The following is a 19,478-nucleotide window of genomic DNA, read 5'->3' as shown; positions in this document are numbered from 1 at the left end:
GGCAATCAAAACAACAGCCGAATCTCAAAAAAGATGCCTGGAGTTCAAATTGCCTTCATCAGCGTTGGGGTTTAAACCCTTCATTGTCACCCGTAATTTCCTTTGATCCAAAATTTTCAAGTTAAATACCTAACAAAATGTGATTATACAACTGAGCTCAATTTTCTTAAAGAAATATATTTTTAAGGAAAATTCTTTTGGCTCACCTTTTGGTTTATAAATTAAATAAAATCAGTTTTTGTAATAAAATCTATGAAAAGATTCTGATTAAAATAAAACGCTTCCAAGAAAGAGAACTTTTTTCCACGCATTAAAATTTCCAGTTATTTGAGGCAAAATATTCCACGCATTAAAATTTCCAGTTATTTGAGGCAAAATATAGCATATACATCAACCAATCCTTCAAACTTATCCATGCCCCATAAGGAGTTTCTATAAGCAAAACCCCATAGTGTGAACATCCTCCTTTGGCTTCTCTACAATTAACAAATTCTCTACAATTAACAAAACATTCATCAACCAATCCTTCAAACCTATCCATGCCCCGATAGGGAGTTTCTATTATAAGCAGCGACTGTAATCCTTAACATCCCTCAGGTGTAAGATGCCTCCCTCTTTCAACGGATGAAAATAAAGAAAATTCTAAAACCTAAGGTTTCCACTGTGAGGTTCCGCATGTGGGGTTATTTTCATACTGCCACCAAAGGATTTTGGATTCCCTATGCATAGGGCTGTTACTTTAGGAACTAATTCCCATTCACCAGCATCAATCTACAGTGCACAAAAATACAATTATACAACGTTAACTGAGACTACAGACTACGTGAGTATTATCAGACATGTTACCAACCCTTATCCTCAGATCACGGTTTTTGTGCCCAATGAAACCTCTCATAGCAACAAAAACATAACATAGATTGCCAAATTTTTTTTACATGGAAGCATAATAGCCGGCCTTTGCACTTCTGTGTGCTTTCGCAAAAAAAATCATGAAGCCATCATTAGAAATTGTGCAAGTTCCAGCAAACTCAATCAATGAAACGTACAAGTGAACATCTGCAACATTCAAGAAGTAATGATGTTTGGAACCTAGTTGACTAGTCACACCAACATCTGTGTATTTCTTCAGTCCTGCAAGCATTTCAATGTTCAGTTCATTGCATTAAAATCACAAAGAACTAGACAGCAAAACTGATTGTTAAGAACTTAAGAAATCAAATGCAACTCAAGCATAATATAAATGGCAAGTAAATTGGAGGTTTGAGGTTTGCTTTAAGCCTAAAGCAGCAATGCAATCAATAGCTTGATTAGGGTCGTTCTTCCTGACAAAATTAAACAGACATTATGAGCGCATATAACCTAACATATAAGTTCTAACTATATCAGAAAATGGCAAACTGACCAACCAAAAGTTCTTGCAAAATCAGATCCAGTTCCCAGTGGAATCAACTGAAAAGAAAGTAGTTCCCATCATTAGTATGATCATGTTTCTTATCCCTTATCCCTTATAGAACTATAAACATAACTCAGAGGCACATAACCCATATTGAATGCATAATACAGGCAGAAATTTATTTAGATTATGAGCAACAAATAGAACATAGTATTGCATACCCCAAGGGCAGTTTTGCATTTATCACCTTGGCCTTTGCCAGGACAGGCTTTCCATCCCAAAAGAAGCCATTCACAACCTGAAAGAACTACCAAGTATTAATCCAACTTGAAATATAATAACAGATAAAACCTCTTGCTATTAATAAATTCTAAAGAAAATGCTTTGAATATTTTCCATGCTGAAGCAATTTTTCCTCCACAAAATTGAACACAAGGCCTTATCTCAATCCATGGCACAGATTAAGCGTTATCAGTAGTCCTCCATTATAGGTAAAGTTACACTGAATCTATATTTAATAGTTGAGAGATGCCACAGTTGCATTTCTTCCTCACAGTCTTCAAAATTCATACGACCACCTTCCAGATTTAGAGTTTCTGGACGCAGTTCCAAGTTTGTGAATCAAAGAAAATACAGCAAAAAATAGGCTACTACCGTAAGGTCCGCGTACCATCACCACCAACAGCTATTACAGCATCCATTCCCTCTTTGATCGCCTGCCAATATCCAAATGTTATCACCTGAACTACATCACTTTATTCATGACAGGTGCTTAAAGAAGAAACGACGCGAAGGAACAAAGGAACCGCTAGTCCCTAAACTTCCAGGAAACAGTTCTTATAAAAGACATGGCAAGGAAGCGTCTGATAAAGTAAAGACGCACCAGTTCCGCCATCACCAACAATGACCAGTTTGAAGTTTGGATAATCAACTTGCTCTGGTTCGGCAAAGCCTGGAAAAAAAAACATAACGCAAAGTATTATGGATCAATTAAACCAAAAAAAAAAGTCAAATAAAATGAGTTGACCAGCATCGAAATAGTTTGGAGGCAAACATCCATGGCACAGAAATACAACCACCACCAATAAGGGGAAGGAATACAGAGCAGAGGACAAGGAAAAGCAAAAACAGAATAAAGGCAGAACCACCATCAGAAACCAAAAGAAACAACAGAAACCAAGAAGATGCACAGCGATATCAATCACCAACAACAGGGAAAACAGGATCACGTCATTATCAATAACCAAAATCACATAGAGCGAAACATGAAGAAGACCCAAGAGAAAAAAAAAACACTTAGGCTAAAAGGACGGAGACCGTCAGAACAACAAGAAGAACACATGGAAGACGGAGGCCAGCATGCTAAAGACCACACAGAGCATCAGCATAAACCCGCTGTGTGAAACAAATCAAAACAAGAAATGACCATATCGACATCGAGAATGGGAGCCAAGACGGAAACAGAGACAGAGAGAGAGAGAGGGAGAGATGGACGGCAGAGCCACACCTAGAACAACCACAACGGTCGAAGGAGGAGAAGGACGTCGCAGAAGCAGGTTGACGCCAGAGAAATGGGGACACCGCCGGAGCAGGATGAGCGGCCTTTGAGTTGGATGTCACTGGAGAAGCGGAGAGGCGGAGAGCACACACAGGGCGGCGTTGTGCACCCCTAGTTGTGTCAATCAATCAGTCGCATCTAATCGACATTTTTAACTTAATGGAGGGGACATTGCTTCATCACGTCCTAGGTCTCATGGGACTGTTTTTCCTTTTGTTGAATAGGGTTCATCGACATCTTTTCAGCTCACAATGAGATGTTCAAAAATAACCTCTTAAAACTGATCATTATACCGATGCATCAAGTTGACCACACATTGGTTGGTTGTGTCCATCAGTCAGTCATTTATTTCAATTGCATCTAATTTACATTTTTAACTTGAATGAGGGGGAGTTGCTTCATCAAGATTCTTGAGTAGTTCCCGGATCTCACAAGACTGCTTCCCCTTTTGTTGTACATTGCACTCATAATCAGATGATCACATAGAAACTCTTAAAACTTGATGATCACATAGAAACTCTTAAAACTTGATGGAAGGCACGTTCCTTCATCAAGATCCTTAAGAAGTTCCCCGGTTTCACATTCTTGCGCTCACAATGAGATGTTCACACATAACCTCCTAAAATTGACCATTCCAATGCATCAAGTTGGTCATTCATTGGTTGTGTCAATCAGTTAACCATTTATTTTGATTGCATCCAATTGACATTTTTAACTTGATTGAGGGGACGTTGCTTCATCAAGAACTTTGAGCGGTACCCAGGTCACACATGGATCATCGCATCTTTTGCACTCATAATGAGATGTTCACACAACCTGATAAATTGACCAACCTGATAAATTGACCATTATACTGATGCATCAAATTTGCAAAGAAAGCAGATATGCAGCACAAGAACCGATTGAGGAACTCAACGCTGTGATCTTTCCAGTGTCTTCGTGAAGGATGAGTTCTATCAGAAAATAGCAGAGAGCCCTGTAGCGAGCCTTAGTGAGTGCATAAGCAGAAACAGGGTTGGGTTCTTCAGCCAAAAAACCATGCTCTGTTACACAAGAGATGTCATAAACACCAATCGTTTCCAAGATCCCAAGGAATGGCATGTCTTGCTTCGACTGTCAATTCGTTCGTCCATTGTCAAAAGATCTTCATGGCTCAAAATAAAAATAGGATTTTCATCTAGACAAAATGGGAAAAAGAAAAGTCTCATGTTCACATTTAATTGAATGCAGCAAGAGGAGTCATAGACGCAATACCCGTTCCTCGAAGAGCCAGCCGACCAAGTGTGTAGTTGCAAGCATAAATTGGTTTCTAAGTTAAAAGGTTAAAGTATCTTGCTGTCTTTGTTGATAGTCAGTTTTCAGTTTTCAAGCCTTTCAACCGGAATGAAAATGATAACGCATCTCGGAAAAAGAGTGGAGATCATTACAGGAAATGTTTGCAAACGAAACTAAACTTGTTCACCTTCATGATTGACGAGCTCGAGCTCCCTTCATGATTGACGAGCTCGAGCTCAGGGCAGAATCAAAATTTTTTTTAGGGGCGAGCCAAACCATCCAGATCTTTGAGTCAGAGAAGGAGGAAGCGACGTTGGGTGGGGCTGGCAAAATAGGGTAGGGCCAACACATGCGGAGGGTCGGGCCAAAATAATTTTTTATTTATTTTTCAAATATAAATATTTTTTCCCCATGCGCCACCCAGGCCATGGCCCAGGCAGGCCCCCCTCTCTCCGCCCCTGGCCGCGCTTAATTTTTCCTAAAAGGCAAACCAGTTTAAAGTGGTAAAAAAAGAAAACATGGAAAAAGAATTGAACAATAGATCTTTTTTTACCATGGAAGGAATTTTTGGAATAAGGTGGAAGGCAACTTTTTTTCCACCCGTGTGTTTGGTAATTCCATAAAATATACAAGGGAAAATTTATTGGATAAAATTTCAAATCACCTCTAAAAAACAAACAATTTACACCTATCTCTCTCTCTCTCTCTCGATATATATATATATATATATATATACGCCTGCCCATGCCGCTGCTAGAAATCACGTTAGCGCCTTAGTCTCAAGATCAATGGAGAAGATAGGCAATAGGCTGGTGCGATATAGATTCATAAATATAGCCACCAAACATTATTGTACACAAGGATTTTCACACAAAAAAACTGACAACAAATAACCAAGAATAGAGCAGCTGCTTTTTTATACACTTGCCAAGCAACTGACAGCCGCCATTTGAAAAAGATTACATACAAATCATAGCTTGAAAACTTAACAAAGAATGACAGTCGATTAAATCTCAAACTTTGTTGCATATATGTTTGTCCTATACAGATGCTATCGATCTAATAGATGCATGTTTCCAAAAACAATATGTATCGATCTAATAGATGCATGTTTCCAAAAAAATAGGCATTCCCAAATATGACAAAAAGTGGAAAATGAAAGAGAATGATACCTCTCAGAGCCAGCGACATCACAGATTTGAGCCTTCACTCTCTTGGAGTACCCAGTCTTGGCCTTGGCCTTGGAGAGGTTGAACTCGTCCCTGGCGAATCAAAAGATGATTCTGATTTTCCGGTGGACCATTGCTGGATCTCCCGTGAACCTTGATTTGCTGCTTCATTCAGATGACTCGACCATCACCTTCATTGCAGATTCGATCGGATGGCAGAAACCAGAATCTCCATTGATAGGAAAAACATGATCTCCATTGCTGCTGCGATAGGAAAAGCAAGCTTAGATGAAAAACAAAAATCGACAATCCTAAGGGCCCGTTTGATTGCAGAGATAAAACGAAAAGAGAGGGGGAAAACTGTACGGCGGATGAAATTTCACCTGCCCGTACTCACGGCTTATCAAACGGGGTGAACTTTTTCACCCGTTTCTCGTTAAAGCGGACGGGTGAAAGTTCACCTGCTCAAAAGTCCGACCTGTGAGGTCGGACTTTTGAGCGGGCGAAATTTCACCCGCTCAACGGCACGTCGCTTTTGGTTCTCCCGCGTCAAAGCCCCTGCCGCGAGGTTCGTGGCGCCAAAACTCTACCGCCGAGATATCGCCTGAGGAAACAAAGGAGTGAGCACCGGAACTCACTACCGGATTTTGCAGACGACGTTTTCTTCACTGCCTGATTGTCGGTGCAGCCCTTCCCTGCCATAGAGAGGGCTAGATGCAAGGATCAGTGATCGGACAAGCTGGACGGACGGCGAGCCGTTGAAGCCCATCTTCCCCTCTGCCCTACGACGCTCCCCTCTGCCCTCCCGTCATCCACGCTCCCCTATGCTCTTGCTGGTTTCCCCACCCGTTGAAGCCCATCTTCCCCTCTTTGCTGGTTTCCCCAACCGTGGATGCCATCTTCCCCTTTATTGCTGCTTTCCCCTCCCGTCAACACCCTCTTCCCCTCTCTTCTCCTCAGGTTCTCGTTCCTCTCCTCTCGCAGTTCTATTGCTCTCTCCATCTTATCCTGTTTTCTCTCGTCTTTTCCCTGTGTTGCCTCTTCCCCTTTCCTCTCTCGGTCTCTCGTTCCTCTCCTCTCTCACTCTCTCCATCTCAACGAACAATTCAAAGGCTCCCTGATGTCTCTCAACTGAATGGCGGTGATCATTCCTCCCGGGTTGCTGCTGCTATGGCTGCATGTGAGCTGAAGAAGCGAGAGTCAAATGGTTCACTTCCTTCGCTACCACAGAGAAAAATTGCTAGAGGAAACTTGCCCCCACAAAGAATTCAACCAGACACTGTTGGTAGTCGTCTTCTTCCGCCTCTAAGTCTCCACGGTTTCTCGTTGATACCGCTTGCTGGACTGAGCAACGTTAATAGAAGGGTTTGTCTCTTTAATTGCATTATGCCTCTTTCTGGTTTTGTTTTCCACCGTTTTGTTCGTCATTCTAGAATTTCTTTCAGGAGGAAAAAAAATTCTGTCGTGGTCCTGTTGTTCACTTTCAGAAACGCCCAAATGGAGACTCTTTCTTTGTTTTTTGGCTTCTCCAGTAGATGCCCCCACATCTTCATATTGTTTTGATGCTGCATGTGCTGATTGTCTTTCTCATCAGAATTGCCTCTAGATTCCATAGTTGATTATCTTTTGAATGCCATGTTGGCTTGATTTAGGGTTCTGCTTCTGTTCTCAATTCTGTATCACCATATTGTTTAATTGTAGAATGCCTACGGAGATCCGCGTAGAAGTTATGTTAGTTGCAGAGCCACTATTGTTTCTTCATACATACAGTTTCTTTAAATTGATTTTAATCCTTATCTAATATTTCTGTTGTTAGGTTCACATTATTTTGGGGCTTTGACATATAGAAAGGGCTATATGTTGATTCACATATCCAACAAATTTGATTCTTAAATTCAGGTTTCCAAACTATAAGCACGTATATATATTCCTACGGAAGCCAACTAGTTTTGAAAAAATTCTCCCCATTTTTCTACTTTGTGCATCATCAAACATGGTTAAATTTACCATGTTAAATTCTTCCTGTGCATCAAATAGGGCCTTAGATTGGAAGAGGGAGAAAAAATTTACCATGGTAAATTTACCCGTTAATTCTTCACAGGCCTTAAGAGAGAGAACTGACGAGGGACAATTTTAAAAAGCGAGGGAGAGGGAACAGACCGCGTTCTTGCCCTTTTCAAGATCAAAGAGAGAAAAAAAGACCGAGGGAAAAGTTTAAAAAACAAGGGACCGCATGCGGACCGCATCAAGGGTTGCTTAGTTTGGTGATTTCCGTTAAACATTTTTATTAATGGCGTCCAGGCGGCGTCCAAATGTTAGCTTTTTCTACCTTTACCACATATCAATATAAGTAGTTAAAAAAAGAAATCAGCATACATGCTTCCCAATCACAGTTTTACTTTTAAATCCAGACCCGAAATTGAAGTCAAATCTGACAGGAATAAGATTCAACTTCGCCTAATTACCTGAAGCACATGAAATCAAAGATAAATCTAAATCTCTTTTGTCGTACGAGATCCAGATAAATGGGTCCAGTTCCAGCTTAACATTCAGATCCACAAACGCATTTACCTCGCTGGTTTCAAGGCAAATTATGGTCGAACATAATGTTTGTTGACGGACATAATTGGTTTACGATTAGCCTATTTTGTTAACAAAGTCAGAACCTTATTGCAAACAACAATATTCAAGAATTGTGAACAGTCCATGAGACTAATTTAGATCAATGGTAAACTGTCATGTATTCTGAACTTAAAAGCGCAAAGCAGCTTCAGTTTGAGGGTCACAAATTTGTCCATAATGCACATAAAATATATCTGAATATAACTGAAAACAATAGAAAAATCTAAAAGCTGTGAGAAGTACAAATACATGCATCTATTCTTGAGAATGCAAGCAGTCACACTAATAATCATTTTGAAAAATCCTGAAAATTGACAGAGAGCTAGCATTGTAAGGCATGCAAAATCATATTGGGTTCAAAGAGAGATCTACTAACCGCACCATTGAGAAACAATCTAAAATCCTACTCTAAAAATTTTCTTGTCAAAATCATCACTTCAGATAACAGCAAGCAAGCACTGTCCTGAGCAGGATATGTCAACTTAGCAATGAATAGAATGGACGGATTCTCCAAGTGCCAACATAGAATGAAGTTAGTTTGTTGAGGGAAGTCGTTTGCAATCAAAACAACAGCTGAATCTCGAAAAAGATGGTTGGAATTCAAATTGCCTTCATCCGAGTTATCACATTGGGGTTGGTTGTTACCCAATGCACATTTCAAGATAAATTTCAAGTTAAAACCTAAAATTAGTAGGTGAATCAAACCTAATTATGGAAAGGCTTTGTGTCAGCCAACAACCTAATAAGATATTCATCCAATCAATTATCCATGAATCCGATTGTCCAAGTTAAAACCTAACAATATTAGGTAGGTGAATCCAAACACCTAATTATTGAAAGCTTTGTGTCAGCCACCCTAACAAGAGTCCCCTTCGAACCCTAATCCCGATTAGGTTATCCATGGCCAGAGGCCAGACCTCAATGTTAGTGGTGGTCCTTAGACCATATATAAGCACTACTAGATCAGTCTCTTGGGGATCCTATCCAATTTTATACCCAATGCCTAAAAACCACCTTCTCCTCAACGTGTAAAGAAAAATGGTTGTTGTACGAGAAGAGCCTTCCATTGAGCCAGGAGATGCAGTCCAGGCCCCCACAGTGCATTGACTTCTTGACTGTGTTTGTTTTGCAGATCTTCTCAAGCAATGTGACCAGGGTAGCCCATCATAGTGCGGCCCACTGGAATGAATATGCAATATGGCAAAATCTTTTCCCCTCTCTACAACTTCAACAGCCGCTTCCTAATTGTGTAATTACCCTTTAGAACAACATCTTTGTTAAAAGGATATTTCTTAAATTTTCTGGCAATTTCAATCAATGTTAGCCTAACCTTGAAATTAACTTCAAAGTGCTCGGCAGACGAGTTTGCTGTGACTGGTTGGAAATGGGTCATCAACAAGGTGTGCCTCAGGAGATTAAGAAAGGTGCTCATCATTCTTGAAGGCTGAGTAATCTCTTCACTTATCTTTAAAGGTTTGGAAATGCCTGAATTGTGATATATGCCCCTCTACCTGCTTAGTACTTCGAGGAACATGTGATCCTACTATCACAGAGAATGCATCATTCATTTCTTTTCGGATTTATTATAGGCTTCCATCTCGTTCCCCCTCCGACGGATACAATGCTTGTAACCATTCGGTCACCTACATACCTACATGCCCCCTCTCCAATTCTGCCTGGATCATTCATTCTTAACTCTGTCTCCCTTTTATCAACAATGCCTATTGCCTGTTCAAGCTACCATGACAGCTGCAAAGATCTTAAGGTGCAACCCCCCCTAAAAGCTTAAAGCTTGGGGTATATTGATGCAACACTGCTAGCAAGGATGTGACTCTCCGGTCTTTTTTTTTCTCTACCCACAAGCATGTTTTAAAAAATTGATACCCAATGGTAGCATCTTTAGAGAGTTCAGCCTGCCCCATTGGAACTACTTTGTCTCGCATAGTTCCAGCTATAGCTATGGTAAGATGGACTCTAACAAGCTGTTGATTACCCATCTTCTCCAAACTTGCTGCTCCGTTCCTGCCCTCAATGACATTGAGTCCCCTAGTTTTTGCAGGAAGTACTAACTAGATTGCATAGTTGCAAGCCATCTAAGCTCTCTGTACACCGATCCACTTTGCTTGTTCTTGCTCATCTAATAGTCGACCCACCACCCCTCTCTGTATGCCTACAACGAGTAGTGCACCATCCACTTTGCTTGTTCTTGCTCATCTAATAGTCCACCCACCACCCTTTTTTTAAACTCACTTGTAGACACTCTGAATGGAAAAGGCAATCACAATTTCGCCTCCTTCCAAGAAAAAAGACTCGGCTTGCAACTCTCACCATTAACTTGCCAACATCAAGAGATGCTTCGGTAGGACTCCCACTCACTAGGCCTCCCACTCACTAGGCCGCCTGCACCCTTGCACCACTAGTTGGTCGGAGACAAGTGACCTTTCTAAACCCCATAGTGTGAACATCCCTCCTTTGGCTTCTCAACAATTAACAAAGCATTCATCAACCAATCCTTCAAACCTATCCATGCCCCATAGGGAGTTTCTATAAGCAGACCTTTCTAAACCCCATAGTGTGAACATCCTCCTTTGGCTTCTCTACAATTAACAAAGCATTCATCAACCAATCCTTCAAATCAATCCTTCAAACCTATCCATGCCCGATAGGGAGTTTCTATAAGCAGCGACTGTAATCCTTAGCATCCCTCAGGTGTAAGATGCCTCCCTCTTTCAACGGATGAAAAGAACCATCTATTGTGAAGACGCCTCCCTCTTACTCCTAAAAAATACCCGCGGCACAACTAGACGAAGAAGAGGAAGAGCTGCCACCGAAGCCATAGCCCAAAACTCGCGAGGGCATGGCCATACAGATATGAGGAATTTCATATTATGGCTGAAGGATCAACACTGCTCTGGTATGCTATGATACCAGTTGTTAGCCACTACCAGTTGTACCCACCGCTACGCACGCTCATCAGCCCTAATCCCCAATTAGGGTTCTCCCTCGCCAGACTCCCAATGTTTGTGGTGTCCTTGACCATATATATATATATATAAACTACTAGATCAGTCTCTTGGGGATCCCACACAATTTTATACCCAATGCCAAACACTTTGACAGTTAAACCAACTTCTGTATTTTGTCATAAGCAACATCAAAGAATTTCCTAAAAGGACTCCTAACTCTCTCCCGTTGAAAAGGCCAACAACAATGGCTTAGCTGCCTGTACTTCAATGTGAATTTCATCAATGTGAATTTCATCAGGTACGCCCCCTACAATTGTGGTTGTTCAATATTATAATCTAAGTTGAAGGGCCAAATCTAGACTGCTGTCACCTTGGTCAAGAGACAAACTACTTAAAGCATCTAATTTTCGGTTCTTCCAAATGCACTACAGAAAGGGAAACCCTTTGGCAAACTAAAATTCCCTGGCAGTTAGGGCTCATCTCCAGAGATCCTCCTTAGGCGTCTTCACCTAGGGGTAGGGGTATGTTTTCTCTATATCCCCCTGGGAGACTGTTGAACTTGTTGCTGTGACTAAAGTGCCCGAAGAATTAGGATGAGGAGGAGGGCGATGTACGTTGATTGAAAATTTAACATGGCTCTACAATTGCCCACATCCTAAACCCACGAATGAGTATCATAAAAGAGAGAGAGAGAGAGAAAGCACCTTCAGCCATTCATCTAGTGCACCAATATAGTTCCAGACTTCCAGTTCCTAGTTCTTTTTCTACAGAATAAACCAAAAAAAAAAAGGACAATACCACACATGCATGTTGTATTCAAAATGACTGTTTTGCAAGACACTTCTGAGGCCCCTTGTCCACCAAAGGACTAATTCTGATAGCATTCTTAAGAGCATGAATTGATCTCCTGAACCCATGAACAAAGCGTACCTCGGCCAACAACATCAACAGGAATGCATTGGTCCTTTTGGCCAACAACATCAAGCAGGAATGCATTGGTCCTTTTTAGAATGGTAAAACAGTTCAAGCAATAAAACCTCCAGCATAATTTGGGGATTCATAATGTATGTGTGCCTATTGGTTAAATTGGGCATTCTAAGGCATGTCCATAGTCCTGTGTCACAAGAATTCTTTACTAGGCAGTCTGCTATAATACAGCAAAAAATAAAAAAGTCATGCTGGAGGTGCAAGTGAACATCAAATCTATTATTTCAAAATAAATCCATGCTACTGATCCTGATATAATAAACCACTCACCTTCCATTCACAGGCCGCCCTACAATCTGTCACCTGGTCCATGGACTTCTTCACGGGTTTCAACTATCAATGGATTGCGTCAACTAGGCAATGTGCATCCCAATGACCAGTGAGTCTCCCTTGCCACGAGAAACAGCTTACTCGCCTTCCCAGGCACAAGCCTTCTGCCAAACTATTTACTGCAAGTTTATCAGCCATCACATTTTGCCCATGTTGACCACCATGCCCCTTTCTTGTCTTTTCTTTTTACTCATTGGAGATCCAATTATTTAGTCTTTGACCGAACCTTTACATCACATTCTAAGTGAAGATATAAAGGTAATTTGCTGGGCTGCATTAGGATCACCTGTGGGTCAGCATTATTAGTATTCTACTCTGTGAAATCATGAAATCATTAAAGTCTATTAGGCTATTAGCAGTGAAACTGAAGCTATTTGAGGGGGGAGTGTGTTTCAGATCCGCCAAAGCAGCAGACCAAACACGCTGTGGAAGAGGATAAGCAACCTGCACCATATAAGAACAGCTTAGCTTATATTTGAAGTTTGAAAGCCCAGTCGTCTTCAAGGAACAATTGAGCAAATATCATTGGTGAAAGGAAAGTGTGACATATGCATTGTGGATTAACCAAAAACCCAAATCTATTAACCTGAGGAAGAGCGGTCCAACTATAATAGGGTTACTGAGTAATGCTTTTCAGAAAAGCATGTAGAATTGCAAGGTATCCCTAATGCACAAGGATTTTCTTGTGCCTTGTTGTCTAGATCCTAACCTCAACTCCGAAAATTTAATGGCCTGTGCAACTGCAAGAACCCATGCAGAACAAGGAAAGGATATCTGGAAAATGATAAAAGGCCAGTGACAATCCACTTGAAAATGCCTAACCTTGCAAGCTCGGCGTCACAATTTAATCTCTAGCTTTCAAGTCTGCAATACCACCTAACTGCCAAATACCTGTTCAACCAAGGTGGCCTTGGCTTAGGGTAAACATGTCAAATTCAGTTAGGGCGCAAAGTTTACTACTATACACTGAAGCTGGCTTGAAATTATTCTTGACGCCTCATCAACATATAGACCCACTGTAACTGCAGAACGATCATACTAATTCTAAGGAAAAAAGAACCGCCCATTATTCACTATCTACGCAAGTTCAGTAAATAACACATTATTCACAAGCAGTGCTACCCTTCTTTTTCTCATTTACAGTAAGGTACGAAAAAAGTTCAGTTTTCTTTTTCAAGCAAGTAACTTTAGGATCCCAGCTTCGCAAGATCTTGTTCTTCCACAAACCATCACTGTTGAGCCGCAATAAAATCAAGAAATAAACACTCAATTAAACCATCAAACACAAGTAGACTTCTACTCTATCCCTACTTGTCTAATCTCTCCTCCTTGCACTTTAAGCTCAATAATTCAACAACTCAAGCCAAAAAAGTTGGAATAAAAACACACCAAGAAAATGAAGAAATAATCCTACATTCACTAACTAAGTTGAACTCTATGCTTATTAACTACCAGATATAAAATCTCTCTCACCCACACGCACACAAAAACAAAAGAAAAAGGAAAAACCAAATCAACAAAGCAGGCAATAGTACAAAGTGTACAAAGATTTCCACTAATGGCTACAAGGTTAATGAGAAGGATTCCGCTTGAATACTAAACAATGTTGCAGATTCTACCTAAGAGGCAACAAAAGTAATTTTAGTATACTTTCTCCATGCCCTGGCAATGTCCACAAAAATTTGGTGTGGTTTTTATGTTAAATCTCTTTAAAATGATATTCTTCATAAAAACCAGAGAAAACCATACACCAAATTTTAAATTTTCCAATAAGTGGCAAGTCCGTATCAAATATGGGGAACAAACAGATACTAAAACGGACTCAAAAATGCACAATTCTCTAGATGCCAAACATGTACGAAGATAGACCAAAAATGCAAGATTCTCTGGATGCATCCGCCCTTTAATTTCTTCAAAAGTTTCTTTTGATCACCAACTTGGAAACAAATGAATAAGACTTGGAAAAAAATGTAAGAGCTCTAAGATAAACTGATAAACGCTTTAATTATAGAGTCTGTACTCTCTAAACTAATTGGACTATGGTAAACGGCAACTGAATATCAACAAATTTGAAAGACTGCTTTAAGTGTACATGACTCTGACTTAAGTTGTCTCATGCATACACTAGCAGAACTGAGATCACAAATTCAGGTAAAAGACAGACTAATTGACTACTAGAAACTTGTCAGGTTGCTGCAAGCAATCTAATTTCTGCACATATATGTAATTTTCTCATGAATTTATAGCAAAAATTCTTCATTTCAATATAAATTTGCAACCACTGGGTCAAATCAGATTCCCTGCAATCAAATGAGCTAAACCAAGGGATAACCGGTCTTGGGAAGCAAAACAAATCAATTGTCAAAGGTTGAAGTCACCTAAACATCCACAATTTTGGAAATAGAAGTTTACAACAACAACACTATCCCTGAGGAGATTTCTGGTGTTTTGGGTGTGGTTTTCAAGCTCTCAAATGTACATGCATAGAGTTGGTTTCCTACCAAATTATGACAACCCAATATACAAAAAACACAAACAAACAACTGTTTAACCATCTTTATGCAAGTCATTGCCCAGCTAACACTGCAAACACACGATAGGAAATTCATTACACTCGATATGAATGGAATAGGTTTGCGGGGTAGCCGTTTTGGTAATCAGAAAACGACATCTTTCAAGAACAAAGAGGAGTTGGGAGTTCCTTACAGGTCCAAGAAGCTAAGAAACATAACAAAAGATGTCAAGTTTTTATTTTGAAACAACTCATTAATCATCGATTTAAATCATAAGCTTGAGTGCTCGTTGTGCAAATGATATGTCCTTCATTTACCCTCAATATTGTACAAGCAGTATGATTCATTTCGCATCAATGTTGTTGAATCTCTAGAAAGGAAAATCTTTAAATTTTCAAAATATGAACATAAAAGAATCATCCTCAACATCTTAGAAAGTCAAAAAGAGGAATGGCTATTGACTCAAGACTCGTGCATCCACAAAAGACTGTCACATTCAATTCCTAGGAGTTCAGCCTTCATGCCATTCATATCTTGGCAGCCACCTTTTTTGTTTTTCTTTTTTTTTTTTTTGCAATAGGCTTTTTGCCCTTTCTTTTCTTTTTTTTTTTTTTGCTTTTGATTTTTTTCTTTAGGCCGACCTTCACCTTTGAGGGAATCCCTCACCACCCCAAAGGCTACTACGGAGCTCCACCACTTTAGTGGTTATGTGTAGTTTTTTCATGTATCCAACCCGTTTCACCTTGCGGGTTTTCAACATGTCAAAAGTTCATAAGTCTTCATCTTCGCGGTATAGACATAAATCACCTTTATGCCTACCCGGTACTCTCGATTACTGACCCAGAGGAACGACCACACAAGCCCCGAGCCCATCTCTCAACTCTCATTTTGCTACCTGCCAATATTTTAAAAGGCATTATGGCTTCTCTCCTAAGATATTTTCCTGATAAATCCTTGCAGACGCTTGATCACTTAAGTCAATAGCCTTTCATAGTCTTGACTTTCTCAGTTTCATTGAATTTTTCTTCACTGCTCATATCCAGGATCTTTGAAGATTTCCTCTTCTAATGATTGGCATCAAAAACTTGAAATTTTTTCCTTCTACTCGATGAGGTATTAAGAATAAGATGAAGGTATACCATTAGGTGAGAAAACACTTTTAAAATGTTTTTAGGTAAAATTAAAAATTTTCACTTTCAAAAAACTTCTTGACATCAAATGGTATATCACCTAGAAGTAGAAAACTCTCGTCTGCCACTACGAGAGGAGTGTCTATGAAACCAGATGGATTTGTTGGGAAGAAGAATGAACTACTTCAGCTCTCCTATAAAAGTAGGGCATTCTACACAAAATGTTGGTTTAAGGGTGAAAAGTTCTCATAAGTGTCAGGTCCTCAACTAATTGGAAGTTTCAAACAATTGGGTAAAGCACATTCTCTCCCTAAACAAACGACTAGGTTTGGATTGCACAAAAGTTTGGCCCACCGACAACTTGTAACTTCAATAATTTCACCAATAGTTGGTGAACACCACATTTATGAACCAACTAAAAAGTTGTATCCACAATCAGCAAATCAAAGCCCAAGCCAGAGCTCTAATACCACAAAAATGTGAGTCACAATAGTGACATGTAAACCTAAATTGAAACTCAATGAAAGGCACTAATGCCAAGTCACCAAGAAAATAAAGAATGAAAAATATAATTGGATCACAACAAAAGTTGTGGAAAAAGCTTCCTTACAATGGAAAACACAAGATCTACATATACACACATATGAAAGATCTAGCATAAGAGCAGTCTGCAAGCTTATCCTTGTCGAGTATTGAAGTGGTCTTCTCAGTAGCAGAAATACACTAACAGGAAGGTATTAGAAAACAGCAGTTACGACTCAGACCATACTGAAGTGAAGAATGTAACCGAAACTACTGTCGAGGTGATGTTTCAGAAGATGAGCATGTAAACAAATCCTGTCAGTCAGACCCCCTCATTTATATCACATAAAACAATGCAACACCACTTCTAATACAGAGACAAACTTCCAGCTACACTGCAGTATCACAGTTTGAAGACCGTGAGAACGCAAAACAGAACTTGAAACAAGAAAACGTATCAAGTGTGCTGCCAAGCTCCTAACCACACCTTCAATGTGAAAATTTCTCATAAAATTACTCAATTTCACCATAAAACAGCCTGCGTTTGCGATTTAGGAATCGTCCTTGTAACAGTGCTTGAAGCATGGAAAAACACGGCTTATCCCCTCATGTCTGAGACACTGCCAAACCATGTTCTTCTGCCAAATTCTATTAAAACAAAACCTTGTGGGGTTCCATTCCTGGAACAAAGTGTAAGCCCGTAACGGTCGCCAGAAAAGGAAAAACAACATTCTCGGGTCAGAAAAAAATAAAAGCCCTTAAAAAACACGACCGTGCAAAACAAAAAAAACAAAAAAAAAAGAACAAAGGAAATCAGGGAATCTCAACCTCGCGAAACAAAAAAAAAAAAAACCGGATGCCCATGGATTAAAATGATCAGCAACTAGAGGCAGGAAAAGAAGACCCTCAACTTCCAAGATGAGAGCGAGGAAAAGGTCGCTCAAATCTATCCAACCAGAACAAGGTAAGAAAGGAGAAACAGGACAAGGAAATAGCGAGACAGAAGACAATCAATCTAATTCATCGCAGGAGAGAGAGAGAGAGAGGGGGGGGAGAGGAACCTGCAGTTGGTGAAAATCTCAAAGCTTTCGGTTGGTTGAGAAGACGATGGGAGGAACAAAAGCTTCGCAGAATACGGAGAACTCCAGTGCTTCTTAACCAGTCCCTTTTGAAGCAGGCTTCCGGACGAGCTTTGAAGACCTTCACGGCAGCCGGCACACGGACCAGATGTCGCCAGACGAAAACTGTTTACCGCCAACGCCGTTCCGCTCACCCACGAAGCTGCAGGGCTAGAGGAGGGAGCTGCGATGAAGGAAGCTGCAAGGAGGAGGACGGCGGCTGCGGCAGAAGCCGATGCTCACCATGCCAGCCCTAACGGGCATTTTCATCGAATAGGAAAGCTGATCCGAAATTTCTGGAAATATGATTACGGGAAAATCGTGCAACGGACATATTCTTCAACTCAGGTTTAATGGGCAGGAAAGAAAAATTCGATTTGCCCGAACGAGCGTTTTGTTTATCTCACGTATAATGGGCAGGGATTTTTTGTTTTTTATTTCAATTTGAATTTTATTCGGTCGTTATGGGCTCCCCATCAAAATAGTAAATAACTGTTCAATTTTAAAAACAATTAAAAGGTCTTTTTAAAAGTAAGAAATGGCATAAAACAGCGGCGAAAGAAACTTGTTTTTAAGGTGAGTTATGATTTTCACATTACATTCAATGGGTTAAGTTTATATTTTCCTGTCCTGCTCTTGTCATGTTTAGCATTGGAATATGGAAATATTTTTTTAGATTAATCTAATATATATATATATATATATATATCATGTGATCTGTCACAAGTTGTTTGGAGGTATGGGTGTGTGGGATGTGTACTCAACAATTTGATAACAGACTTTGTGATTGACACATTCTCCTAGGTTTGTACCGCTATTATGAACTTAAATGTTGAAGTTGATCTAGAAGGCTATGTTTTTTGGGCTTGACAAAAATCAGTGCTGCTGAGGTATGCATCTTGATGGTGCCTCCATTCGCTTGTCATTCCTTTTTTATTTTTAGAAAGTTATAAAATTGCACACTATAATTGGCTTTACAATATGAAGGCAAACAAGGAATTCTTCCAAACTTATAATTCAGAAAGCTCACCCACATGTAAGTTTAACTGTGGAAATCTTTTTGCAGCTAAGGAATACAAGTTAAAAGCAGTTAATTTTTGCGGATGAAGGGTGACCTAATTAAATCATGTGATTACCAAGAACAGTTGTGCTGCTCAAGTATATGAACTAGAAAGTAATATTCTTACATGTCTAGACAATGAAGCTGATATTGTTTTTGTTGCTTAATGAGGTAGATTAGATCTTCTGTTACTTCAATAACCACTTATATAGATACAGTACTATGTATTTTCTCAGGTAGGCCATTGAATATGGAGTCAAGATTCCGGTATGAACTTAAATGTTGAAGTTGATCTAGAAGGCTATGTTTTTTGGGCTTGACAAAAATCAGTGCTGCTGAGGTATGCATCTTGATGGTGCCTCCATTCGCTTGTCATTCCTTTTTTATTTTTAGAAAGTTATAAAATTGCACACTATAATTGGCTTTACAATAAATAATTTTACAGTTGCTACATGGCTAAGTTTTTCTGTTTCCGTTGGTTGTTCTTATCTGTGATGTTTTGTCACATGTACTTTTAAATGAAACTAAGGAAATGCAAACAAGCTGTTGAACAGCCAAAGACACAATAATGCAAACTTCTCTACTAGCTTCTTTGGCTGTTCAATAACTTGCTTGCATTTTTCTAAAATTCTCTACTAGTTCTACTTTCATGGCCAATTTTATACAATTATGAGACCTGATTATGTAAATAAGGTACTGTCCTATATGTCTCTTTGTTTTCATTTATTCTATGACATGCAATTTTTGATGTCATCGTTGGGCTTGCCTTGCTGTCCAATATGAAGATAAGCTTTTGTTTTTGCCTTTCCTCCCTTTGATTTTCTTCTCATTCTTT

The 19,478-nt window shown here is 39.7% G+C and overlaps 1 protein-coding gene across 11 annotated transcripts; it reads right to left on the bottom strand.

The window, feature by feature from the left end:
* Positions 1 to 772: 772 nt before the first annotated feature.
* LOC116258623 (sphingoid long-chain bases kinase 2, mitochondrial-like) lies at positions 773 to 17,898 on the bottom strand. 11 transcript variants are annotated; one of them, XM_050079333.1, is made up of 8 exons: positions 17,527 to 17,898; positions 13,123 to 13,214; positions 12,241 to 12,586; positions 2,277 to 2,345; positions 2,064 to 2,109; positions 1,615 to 1,691; positions 1,407 to 1,449; positions 773 to 1,131 (listed from the first exon to the last, which is right to left on the bottom strand). In XM_050079333.1, the coding sequence occupies exons 3-8, from the start codon at positions 12,280 to 12,282 to the stop codon at positions 932 to 934; spliced, it is 477 nt and encodes a 158-aa protein (XP_049935290.1). In that variant the 5' UTR covers positions 12,283 to 12,586; positions 13,123 to 13,214; positions 17,527 to 17,898; the 3' UTR covers positions 773 to 931. The 11 variants fall into 11 exon arrangements, 9 of the variants coding, with proteins under 9 accessions (XP_049935290.1, XP_049935291.1, XP_049935289.1 ...); XM_050079334.1 differs by having other exon boundaries at positions 13,123 to 13,209; XR_007574140.1 differs by lacking the exons at positions 773 to 1,131; positions 13,123 to 13,214 and adding exons at positions 1,295 to 1,322; positions 5,399 to 5,659 and having other exon boundaries at positions 1,403 to 1,449; positions 2,048 to 2,109; positions 17,527 to 17,897.
* Between the last annotated feature and the right edge of the window lie 1,580 nt (positions 17,899 to 19,478).

This window comes from Nymphaea colorata, chromosome 8, assembly GCF_008831285.2.
Source record: "Nymphaea colorata isolate Beijing-Zhang1983 chromosome 8, ASM883128v2, whole genome shotgun sequence".
NCBI classification, from domain to species: Eukaryota; Viridiplantae; Streptophyta; class Magnoliopsida; order Nymphaeales; family Nymphaeaceae; genus Nymphaea; species Nymphaea colorata.
The sequence above is the reverse complement of the archived record's forward strand: the minus strand, read 5'-3'. Positions and strand labels throughout refer to the sequence as shown.

What these genes read in the sequence shown, in the direction of transcription:
- LOC116258623 (XM_050079333.1), bottom strand. Translation starts at nt 12,282, where the DNA reads ATGGACCAGGTGACAGATTGTAGGGCGGCCTGTGAATGGAAG. An exon ending in GGGCGGCCTGTGAATGGAAG is followed by an intron (nt 2,346 to 12,240) that starts GTGAGTGGTTTA and finishes TTTTTTTTCCAG; the next exon opens with GCTTTGCCGAACCAGAGCAA. An exon ending in TGATTTTGCAAGAACTTTTG is followed by an intron (nt 1,132 to 1,406) that starts GTTGGTCAGTTT and finishes AAATGCTTGCAG; the next exon opens with GACTGAAGAAATACACAGAT.